This window comes from Opisthocomus hoazin, chromosome 1 (assembly GCF_030867145.1).
Source record: "Opisthocomus hoazin isolate bOpiHoa1 chromosome 1, bOpiHoa1.hap1, whole genome shotgun sequence".
In the NCBI taxonomy this organism is placed as follows: Eukaryota; Metazoa; Chordata; class Aves; order Opisthocomiformes; family Opisthocomidae; genus Opisthocomus; species Opisthocomus hoazin.
The window spans coordinates 94281260-94291612 of record NC_134414.1 but is presented as its reverse complement, the minus strand read 5'-3'; the positions used below and the strand labels follow the sequence as shown (position 1 = coordinate 94291612).

General features: G+C 72.1%; 1 protein-coding gene across 2 annotated transcripts; it reads left to right on the top strand.

Moving 5' to 3' along the window:
* Window positions 1-2138: 2138 nt before the first annotated feature.
* On the top strand, window positions 2139-9174 carry ARX (aristaless related homeobox). 2 transcript variants are annotated; one of them, XM_075429930.1, is made up of 6 exons: window positions 2139-2371; window positions 3259-3970; window positions 5059-5104; window positions 6791-6860; window positions 6945-7128; window positions 8000-9174. In XM_075429930.1, exons 1-6 carry the CDS (start codon window positions 2179-2181, stop codon window positions 8238-8240), a joined length of 1446 nt encoding a protein of 481 aa, XP_075286045.1. In that variant the 5' UTR covers window positions 2139-2178; the 3' UTR covers window positions 8241-9174. The 2 variants fall into 2 exon arrangements, with proteins under 2 accessions (XP_075286045.1, XP_075286038.1); XM_075429923.1 differs by having other exon boundaries at window positions 6791-7128.
* The last annotated feature ends 1179 nt before the right edge of the window (window positions 9175-10353 follow it).

The window sequence follows — 10353 nt, the reverse complement described above, 5'->3', positions numbered from 1 at the left end:
CCGGCACGTACCGTTACCGGCCCGCCCGGGAGCGGAGCCGGGCGCGGGAGGGTGCGGGGGCCGGTCCCCGGGGCGAAAGCCGCCGCGGGTGCGCGGAGCCGGAGCGGGTGCTGCCGCGGCAGCGGCCGCCGGGGGTGTTCGCCCGGGCCGGCTGGAGCGGAGGGAGGCGGCAAACGCTGCCGCCCGTGCCCTCCCGCCTCTCCCCGCACCGGCTGTCGGTGCCCGGGCCCGCCGCCCGCCCGAGGCATCGGTGTGTTTGGCTGAGCTCAGCAAGGTTTGCTCCCCCGAGCAGAACCGTAATTGCTGTAATTCCGCCGTGCCGTTCGGATCATGGCAGTATGGTTGTTTTCTCTCTCCCGCGCTCTCCCCCTAACACTGCAATAACGCGCTCCAGTGTTAAATTAGCAGGTTGCAGAGGGAAGGGGGGGGAGGGAGGGAAGAAAAAAAAAAAAAGAAAAGGAGAGACCACAAATGAATGAAAGTTTGTTTAAAAAAAATAAATAAAACAACAAAGTGACTTGGCAGAGGCGAGCTCGCATCGCGAAGCATCCTCGCCCGCCAGCGGGCCGGCGCCGGCCCTCCCCGCGCCCCGGGGCCGCTCTCCCCGGGCAGTGGGGGCCCCCGGCCCGGCCCGGGCCCGGAGGGGCGAGGGAGCGGGAGCGGAGGGGCGGCACGGGCCGCCGGCGCAGGGCTGCAGGGCCGCGGCGGAGCTCCCCGCGCTCCTGGCGGCCCCGGCGGCCCCGGCGCCCGCCCGCCGCAGCCCCGGCACGCACCGCCGGCAGCCTCCGCAGCTCTCGGCGCCGCCGGAGCCCTCGCAGCCGCCCCGCCGAGGGTCCCCCGTCCCCTCCGGCCACCCCACCCCGGTGCCCCGGCGGGCTCGTGTCCCCCCGCCCGGGCGGCCCTACCGGTGCCCGCTCTCTCGGGCGCGCTGCGGCGGCTCGGCGGCAGCAGCCACGGCGGACGCGGGCCGGCGTCCCCCGCCACCGGAGCGCAGCTCCCGGCCCGCCCGAGACCGCTCCCGGGCAAGCCCCGGCGGAGCCGCCCGGCACGGGGGTCTCCCGTGGGTCCCCCTTCCCTTCCTCCGGTGTTGGGGCTTTGTTGTCTCTCGGTTTGGGTTTTGGGGCGGCGTTTCGGCTTTGTTTTATTGCTTACTGAGTTAATGAATTAATTGCCACTCGTGCCAGGGATGGCAAAAGCTCCTGAGAGCCGAGCGGCGACGGCAAACGGCAGCTCTGCGTCCCCCCGCAAAGCCGCGCCGGGCTGCGGCCGCCCCGCCGGGGACCCGCCGGCCGCGCACGTCGGGGCCGCTCCCCGCTCCCGGGCGGCATCGCCACGGCCGGCGGGGTCCCCGCACGGCCCCGGCGGACGCACGCGCGCACCCCGGCGAGCGGACGGGCTGTTCGCGGGGGCTCTTCCGACGTGACGGTGCTTGCGGACGTCCTGCCCAGACGGGGACCCGGGGCTCGCCGGGGACGTGGCCGCTGAAGGGCCGTGCGTGGCGGGGGCCGTCGGGGCGGGGAGGCGCCCCCCCGCCCCGGGCTGCCCTGCGGTGCCCGCGGGAGGCTGCCGCCGGGCTCCCCCGCTCTCGCTCCGTAGGCGCTGCCCCGCGTTCGTTACGGCGCAGCCCCGGCAGCCGGCCCCGGTATTTTTAAACACGAGGGCGGCGAGCGCAGTGCCGGCGGAAAAACCCGGCGCGGATCCCCCCCCAGCCGGTCCCGCGCCGTCCCGCTCGGGCATCGCCCGGGTTAGGGCCGGGCCGGGCGGGCAGCGCCGCAGCCGTCGGGGCGGGGAGGGAGGGGGAGGGGGGGCGACGCGAGGCGTCCCTGCGGCCCCCGACGGCTCCCCTAAGGGGCGCCCCACCGCCCCCCACGGAGCGGGGCGGGGCCGGGCGCGGCGGGGCGGGGCGGGGCCGGGCGCGGCGTCCGGGGGCGGGCGCCGATCCAGGGCGGTCCGAGCCGGGGTTTGCCGGGCGCCGTCTGTCGGCGGCCGCCCGGCCTCCGCCGGGAGCCAATCAGGGGGCGGCTGCCCGCACGTGGAGCCGAGGGGACTCAAGAGCGCCGCGGCCGCCGCTCACTCCCCCCGTGACGGGCGGCCCGGCGGCACCGGGCAGCGCCGCGGGGGCGTCCGCGCCGCCGCCGCCCGCCCGGCCCCACGGCCCCCGGCCCCGCCGCCGCCGCCATGAGCGGGCCCTACCCGGAGGAGAGCTGCGCCGAGCGCCCCGAGTGCAAAAGTAAATCGCCAACTTTGCTGTCCTCCTACTGCATCGACAGCATCCTGGGCCGGCGGAGCCCCTGCAAGGTGCGGCTGCTCGGCGCCGCGCCCAGCCTGCCCGCCATCGCTGCACGCCCCGACAGCGACAAGGCCGCTCAAGGTGAGCCCCGCCGCCGACCGCCCCGGTCCGGTTCCCCGGCGTCGGGCCGGGCAGGGCCCCCTCCCACCCCCCTTCCCCGCCCGCCCCGCAGCCCGCGGCTGGGCCCCGGCCCCGCTCCCCGCCCGGCCCGGCCCGGAGCCGCCGCCGTTACCCCGTTACCGTGCTCGATAGTGGCGGCCGCGCTGCCGGGAAGCGCGGCCAGAGCCGTGCCCGAAATTCCGCCCGGTGGATTCCGTGCGGGCCCGGTGCCGCGGGCGCGGGCCGCGCTCGCTTTCGATACGCGCGGAATTCTCGGGGGTGAAGCAGACCGGCGCGGGGTGCGAGCCGGGCGGGGGAAGGCTCGACCGCTCCCCGCAGACCCGTAACGCATCTCGGCGGGCGGGCCGGCAGCCGCGCCGGGCAGCGGGCGATAACGGGGCGCCGGCAGCCGCAGCCCCTGGCAGGCCGGCGGGCTGCTGTCCTCCGAAGCCAAAAGGAAACTCGGGGAGGGGGGGGACACACAAACAAAAAAAACCCCGGCACACACTGAAGCGGAGGAGACCCGGGCCGCCGTGGCCCCGCGCAGCCCCGCCGTGCGGGCCGGGACTCGGCGGTGGCCGGGGCCGGGGCCGTCCGAGCCTCCCGTTGCCTGTCCCGCCAGCCGGGATCTCCTCCGGGGCCGGGAGCAGCGGCGCGGGCGGGGGCGGGCCCCGATCTCGTTGCGGGGTGAAAATGTGTGGCCGAAGGGGAGGTTGCGGGGTTGGGGTCTCGCCCCGCGCTCTTCGCGCCGATCGCACTGACCGCGTCTCTCTTTCTCTCCCCTCCCTTTCTCTTCTCCCTCCGCACCCCTCTTCCCCCCGCGCCGGCCCGCCCCGTCCGACTGCTGCGGCCGCCTGACAACGGCGCAGGGTCCCCCAAGGGCAGCCCCCCCTTCGAGCCGGCCGAGCTGCACCTGCCCCCCAAACTGCGCCGGCTCTACGGGCCGGGCGGGGGCCGGCTGCTGGCGCCGGGGCCGCGGGGGGACCGGCCGGAGGGGCGGCCCGAGGCGGGGGCCGGCCCGATGCCCGCCGCCGCGCCCTGGGACACGCTGAAGATCAGCCAGGCGCCCCAGGTCAGCATCAGCCGCAGCAAGAGCTACCGGGAAAACGCGCCCTTCGTGTCGCCGCCGCCCGCCCGGGACGAGCTGGGCAGCCCCGCCGCGCACGTCGAGGAGCGGCCGGGCCCCGCCGCCCCGGCCGCCGAGGAGGAGGAGGAGGAGGAAGACGAAGAGATGCTGGAGGAGGAGGAGGACGAGGAGGAAGAGGAGCTGGAGGACGACGAGGAGGAGGAGCTGCTGGGCGAGGACGGCGGGGGGCTGCTGAAGGAGGCCCGCCGGGGAGCCGCCGCGACCCCCGGGGCGGAGGGCGGGGACCTGTCCCCCAAGGAGGAGCTGCTGCTGCACCCCGAGGACGGCGAGGGCAAGGACGGCGAGGAGAGCGTCTGCCTCTCGGCCGGCAGCGACTCCGAGGAGGGGCTGCTCAAGAGGAAGCAGCGCCGGTACCGCACCACCTTCACCAGCTACCAGCTGGAGGAGCTGGAGAGGGCCTTCCAGAAAACCCACTACCCCGACGTCTTCACCAGGTACCGGCGCCGAGGCCTCGGCCGAGCACCGGGAGCACCGGACGGGACGGGACGGGGCCGCGCTGTGCCGCGCCGCACCCCCGGCCACCGGGGGGGGGAGCGGGGCCGGGCTGCGGGGGGACGCGGGGCCGGCAGCGCCCGGGCAGCTTGGCCCGGAGGCCGCCGGGGGCTATTTTTACCCGCCGCCCTCCTCCCCCCCGCCGCGGCCGCCGGCGGGATCGGTTACGCGCTCCCGGTGGGGCTGGACCCCGGCCCGGCCCGGGGAAGCCCCGGCAGGGGCAGAGATCAAAGCGCCGCTGCCTAAAAATACCGGCCCGGCGCGTCGGGGCCCCGCGGTGCCCGGAGCCGTCCCCGGGGGGCCCGGCGGGGCCCGGCCCGGCTCTGCCCGCGCTTTCGGGCGCGTTTTCCCGTTGAAAACGGGGACCCCGCGGTGGCTCCGCGGAAAGCGCAGGCGGGGGGCGGGGGGGGAGGGGAGGCAGAGCCGCTCCCCGCGCTGCCCGAAAATAACACACGCCCCCCCACCCCCCCAACATTTAGCTCCGAGGAGGGCTGAGCCCCCGGAGCCTGCGCTTTTTCGATCGCGGAGACCCCCTCCGGTTTCTCGTTCGTTTTACCGGCGGGGCAGGGGGGGGAATGATGTCCGCGGGGGCGTTTTGTTCCCCCTCCCTCGGCGCCCGCGGGGCTCCCCTGGGGGCCCCGGCCCGGGAGCGGCTGCCCGGGGCTGCGCACGGACGCACCGCGCTCTTTTCGGTTGGCGTTTTCACGGCTGCGGCTTTAGCTCCGGGGTTTGCCGCGCACGGCCGGGCTGGGAGCGCTCGGGCTTGGGGTGCGGGGCCGGCGACCGGTGCGGTAACGCCTCGGCGGGTTCCGATTTGCCGTAACTGCGGCGACGGGAACCGCAGCGGGCGGCGGCTCGGCTGGATGCGGGGGGCGGCGGCTCGGGGGTCCCGGCGGGCGGGAGTCCCGGCCCTGCTCTGCTCCCCCCCCGGGGCACCGGTATTGCGGGCCCGGCTGGCGGCGGGGCGGGGGGCGGCTCGGGGTCGCCCGGTGCCCCGGGCTGACGGCGGCGTCTGTGTCCCCCCCCCCAGGGAGGAGCTGGCCATGAGGCTCGACCTGACCGAAGCCCGAGTGCAGGTGAGTGGCGGCAGGACCGGGGCCGGGGCGTCCCTCGGCGGCGCCGAGGGGGGTGGGGTGGGGGTCCGGGGGGTGCCCCCGGCCGCGCCGAGCCATCGGCTGGCGAAACCCCGCGCGGTGACAACGCGGGGCCCCCCGCGGGGCTTGGGCCGCCCGCCGCCGGGTGTGGGGCTGCCAGCAGATCTCCAGTCGGGCTTCATAAAAGCCCACTTAGCGCTCGAGCAAACAGGGCCATTTGAAGGCGAAATGTTGTTTGATTTCCTCCCCGCCCGCACAAGGAGCCGGCTAATGCTATTTGATTTCCCCGTTTTTGATAGCAATAAGCGCGCATTGATCTAATAGCGAGCGAGTGCAATGCTATTAAAGGTGTTTGCCGCCCCATACCAGAGTGCATTTCCCAGCCCGGGTCTCATAACCCGGAGAGACGATAAACACCGGGATGCCCCGGTTGCCAACAGAAAACAGATGTCACCGGGTTTGAAGCTGAGCAAATCACTTTACAGTTAAAATCGGGCGCTGATAAAGCGTAATAAATTCCATATGGCTCATTTAATACACAACAGCTTCTTGCATTAGAGGGGCCAACGATGAGATTTGTCCCCTCCTTTCTGTTGACACATTTCTCCATTGTCAAACAGAGATGTGACACAGCAAGTCGGTATTTTCGGCTCAGGGGAACGAGTCGTGGGAAAGTTAAATAACTTTCAAAAAAGAAGAGACACCCCCTTTCTCTCCCCCCCTATTCAGGGGAGAAGACGTAATTAAGGGAATATGAATTATGAGAGTCCCTTCGTTTACCTTCGGGCGCGCTCAGGCTTATTGGTTCGGCGGGGGGGAGCTGGCGGCGAGGGACAGCTCGATAACGGAGTCGTGGCTGGAGGCGACGCTCCCCTCCGCGCCGGGCTGCCGCCTTCCCCGCGGACGCGGTGCCTCCTCCTCCTCCTCCTGCGTGGGGCCCGGCTGCGGCGGTGCAGCCGCACGGAGGGACCCCGCGGCGCGCCCGTACCACGGGGGAAGGGTTTGTGAAGGGGTCTCCCGGCTGGGAGCGCTGAGCCCACGCCAGCCTGCAGACCCGGACGGACACGCGTCCCCCGCCGAGCCTGTCCCCGCGGGAGCGGGTGACGCCGGGCGCGAAGTCCGCCCTTTTCCTTACAAACGCGGTGTTTCTGGGGTTTTTCCCCCCCCACCCGTTCGGTCACGCATTTTGCTGCGTGGGGGGGGGAGCGGGGGCGAGGGGCCGGCGCGCCGGGGTCCGGCAGCCCGGGACGGGCCGCCCGGCCGCGGGCACTGCCTGCTTCGGCTGCCCCGCGGAACCCGCCCCGGCGGCTTCGCCCGGTGGGTTTTCCCCTCGCTCTGCAGCTGAAAGCGGAGAGGAAAACAAAATTAAAAGAAAGAAAAAGGAGAGGAAAAAAAGCCCACGCTCGCCAAACGACACAATTTTCAAACGCTGCCCTCAGCGCCAGCGGCCGCGCAGCTCCCCGCGCGGAACGGAAACCCGCGCGGTGCCGCGGGGACGTCGCTCCCCTGCCGGCCCCCGCCCCCCCCCCCCCCCCAACCTCCCCTCCCAGGCCGGCTGCGGCGCGGCGCCGGCACGCGTGGCCCCGCGGAGCGGTCGCCGTCGGGGCCGGCCCGGCCGTGGGCGCGGGCAGGGCGCGTTAAACCCGGTGTCTCTCTCTTGGCTTCCAGGTATGGTTCCAGAACCGTAGGGCTAAGTGGCGGAAGCGGGAAAAGGCTGGGGCTCAGCCGCACCCCCCAGGTTTGCCTTTCCCTGGCCCCCTGTCAGCCGCCCACCCCCTCGGGCCGTACCTTGATGCTAGTCCTTTCCCTCCTCACCACCCAGCTCTAGACTCCGCCTGGACCGCCGCCGCCGCCGCCGCCGCCGCGGCCGCCGCCTTCCCCAGCCTGCCGCCGCCTCCCCCCGGCTCCGCGGCGCTGCCCCCCGGCGGGGCCCCGCTCGGCCTCGGCACCTTCCTGGGCGCCGCCGTGTTCCGCCACCCGGCCTTCATCAGCCCGGCCTTCGGCAGGTACCGCCGGGCGGGGGCGGGGGACGCGGGGCGTGGGACGGGACCGGGCGGGGGGGGCGGGGGCGCGGCGCGGCCCCACGCGGGACCGGCCTCGCGCGGGCCGCCCCGGCGTTCGAACTTGCAGCGCCGGCGGCGGGCGCCGGTTGGGCGCCGTGCTGGTCACGTGCTCCCGCCCCGGCCTCCCATTGGGTGAGGGCGGCTCTCACGCCCACCCCACCCGCCGCGGGTCCCGCGTGGGGGCGGCCTGTCCGCGTCAGGGGGCGGGGGGGTAGGGACGGAGCCGGTTCCTCGCGGGGCCGGCGCGCCGAAACGGGTGTCCCCACGCGGAAACGGGATCGGCGCGGGCTGCCCCGCGCGCACACGCGGCCCCTGCGCGGGTTCGCCGGGGTCCGGCCGGGGCCGAGCCGGAGCCGCGCCCCGCGGGGGTCCCGTCCCGGGCCGGTTTCGACCCGTGGGCGCGAGCGGGTCCGAGCGGCCTCTCCCGCGCCGAGCGCCCGCGGGGAGGCCCCGGGCGGCGGCTGCCGGTGGGGCCGGGGCCGCCCCGGTGGGGTCGGAGGGGTCGCGCCCCGGTGAGCGGGCGGGGCGGGCGCAGCCCCGGGTCTCCCGCGGGGGCTCGGCGCTGGCCGAGGGGGAGGCCCCGCGGGCTCTCCCCGGCGGCGGCTTCGAGGGCGGCCCGTCGGGGAGACCCCGCCGCGGCGCCCCGCTCCCCCCCCCCCCAAATTTTTCCCGACTTTGTGCCCCCCAAACCCGGCGTCGGGGGTCTCCCCCCGCGGGCCTTCCCGCCCCGCGTCCCGGCCCGTCGGGGCGGGGGTCCGCCGGGAGCCGCCGGGCCCCGGCGCGGCGGTGACGGCCGTCTGTGCTTCCCTTGCAGGCTGTTCTCCACCGTGGCCCCCCTGGGCAGCGCGTCCAGCGCCGCGGCCCTGCTGCGGCAGCCGGCGCCGGCGGCGGAGGGGGCGGTGGGCGCGGCGGGGCTGGGGGAGGCGGCCAGCGCGGCGGCGGACCGCCGGGCCTCCAGCATCGCGGCGCTGCGGCTGAAGGCCAAGGAGCACGCCGCGCAGCTCACCCAGCTCAACATCCTCCCCGGGGGCAGCGCCGGGAAAGAGGTGTGCTGAGGCCGGGGGGCGGCCGCGGGCCCCGGGCGGCGGGCGGGGGGCTCGGGGGGGCGGGCGGAGGCGAGCGGGGTCACCTCGGACGGCACGAATCACGACCAAACGGGGGGGGGATTAATAATATTAATAATAATAATGAAATCGATGATGATGAGTTTCAAGGCAGGAGGACCAGCAGCCGAGACCGGGGTGGGTTCTCGAGCTGGGGAGGCGGCGGGCGCCCCGCGCGTCGCCCCGCACACGCGTGAACCCCCGCTTGCGGGCTCCTGGCCGCGTAACGCCGTGGCTGGGACGTGAGGGGGCAAAACAGAGAGAGAGAGACAGAGAAAAAAAAAAAAAAAAGCCCTAATAAAAGTTATTATATATTAGCGCTACATACACTAAATATTTTTCCTTCTGTTTATCTGGCGAGGAAAAAAAAATAGAATTGTAATTAAGAAAGGGTAAAAAAAAACCAAACAAAAAAAAAGCAAGCAAAGGGAGGGGGGGGTGAGAACTGCCCGCATCTCGTTAAGGTCCCGCCCCGGGCCGTGCGGGCGGGCTGCGGGGAGCGCCGGGGCCGCGCCGCCGGGAGGGGAAGGGTCGGTCTGCTTCTCCTCGCCTGCTCTCGTCACTTCACCAACCAAGGTTTTTATACCAAACCAAAGGGAAATACACTGCTAGAATATGGACTGTTGAAGTCACTAAACTGTGATTATTGATTCTGTACATACCGTTGTTATAAAAAACGAAAAAAAAAAAGAAACAGAGCTTTGTATATTTGAAATGTTATAAAACAATTGCACTCCGTGTAGTGTTGTAAAAGTTTGTCATCCTGTAGATTCTCACTGTGCTGTAGATACGGTAGGGCTCCTAGACAAATATTTATGTACAAACCCTTTATTTAACTTATTAACTGTAGAGGTTTCTGAAACCCGCAAGAGGCGATGGAGCAGTACTCTTCCGTGTAATGTCGTTATTGTGAACGCTCTTCCTTGCTACCCGCTGGAGAGGTGCCGCGGTCAGAAAATAAACAGAAATATATGTTTAACAACAACAAAAACAAAAACAAAAAAGGAACAAAAAGAGAAAAGCAAAAAAGCCCGGTCCTTGCGGGGGCTGCGGGGCCGCCCGGGGCTGAGCCCGGCCGGGGAACCCCCACGGGGCGGGGGGCGGGGGGGCGGGGGGCGCTTGGCCGGGGAGGGGGGAGGTGGGGGGGGGCGAGGCAGCAGCGGCCCCGTTCGCGAGGGAATCCGCGGATCGCCGGGGCCCCCACGGCTCCCCCCTGCCCGCGCTCTGCCGTGGGCGCCGTGCCGTGGTCCCCCGCGCCGGGGCCGCCCCTCGGTGCCCGCGACCCCACGCCTCGGGGAGCCGCCCCACGCAGACCCCGGGGGGGGAAGGGGCACCCCCCGGGGAGGGAAGGGGCACCCCAGCTCCGCCGCTGCCGACAGCGGGGGGGGCGGGGGACAAAAACCAAGGATTCAGGGGAGCGCTTGGCGCGCGCGTGTGTCCCTCCCCGCACCCCCGCACCCCTCCCAGGGACAGGAGGGTCTCCCCGCGCCTGTCCCGTGTCTCGGTCCCCCGTCCCCCCTCCCCCCGGGGTGAACTGCCTTTTTTTTTTTTCCCCCTTTATTTTTTTCCCCTTTTTTCTTTTCATTTCGGACGCGGCTCTCCCGTCTGCCTCTCCCACGGAGCAGGAGCAGAAACGCGTGGACTCCCCGCCCGCCCCGCAGGTGGGCAAACCCCTTCCACGGCCCCGCTGGCCCCCGCGGGTGGTGGGGCCGGGCCGCCCGAGCCCACTCGTGGGTTTGGGTTTGGGGGAGGTGTGTGGATTTCCCGGCGTGACGGCGGCATCGCTCCACGACGGCAGCGCGGGGGCCGGGTACCGGGGAGAGCCCGGGCCCCCCCGGCCACCCCAGCGCGCCGAGGGGACCCGGCCCGGCCCCGGGAGCCGCCGCCGCGCGTGGGAGCCCGCCGCGACCCTTCCCCGCGGCTCCCCGCTCCCACCCGCGCCCCCCCCACCCGTATTTTTGAGTGCTGAAACCCACCGTAGGCGCGAAAAAATTTTATGGGAAAAATAAGGCTTGTTCACCGGACATTGTTAACAGTGCAGGCTGAAATACACTTTTTTTTTTTT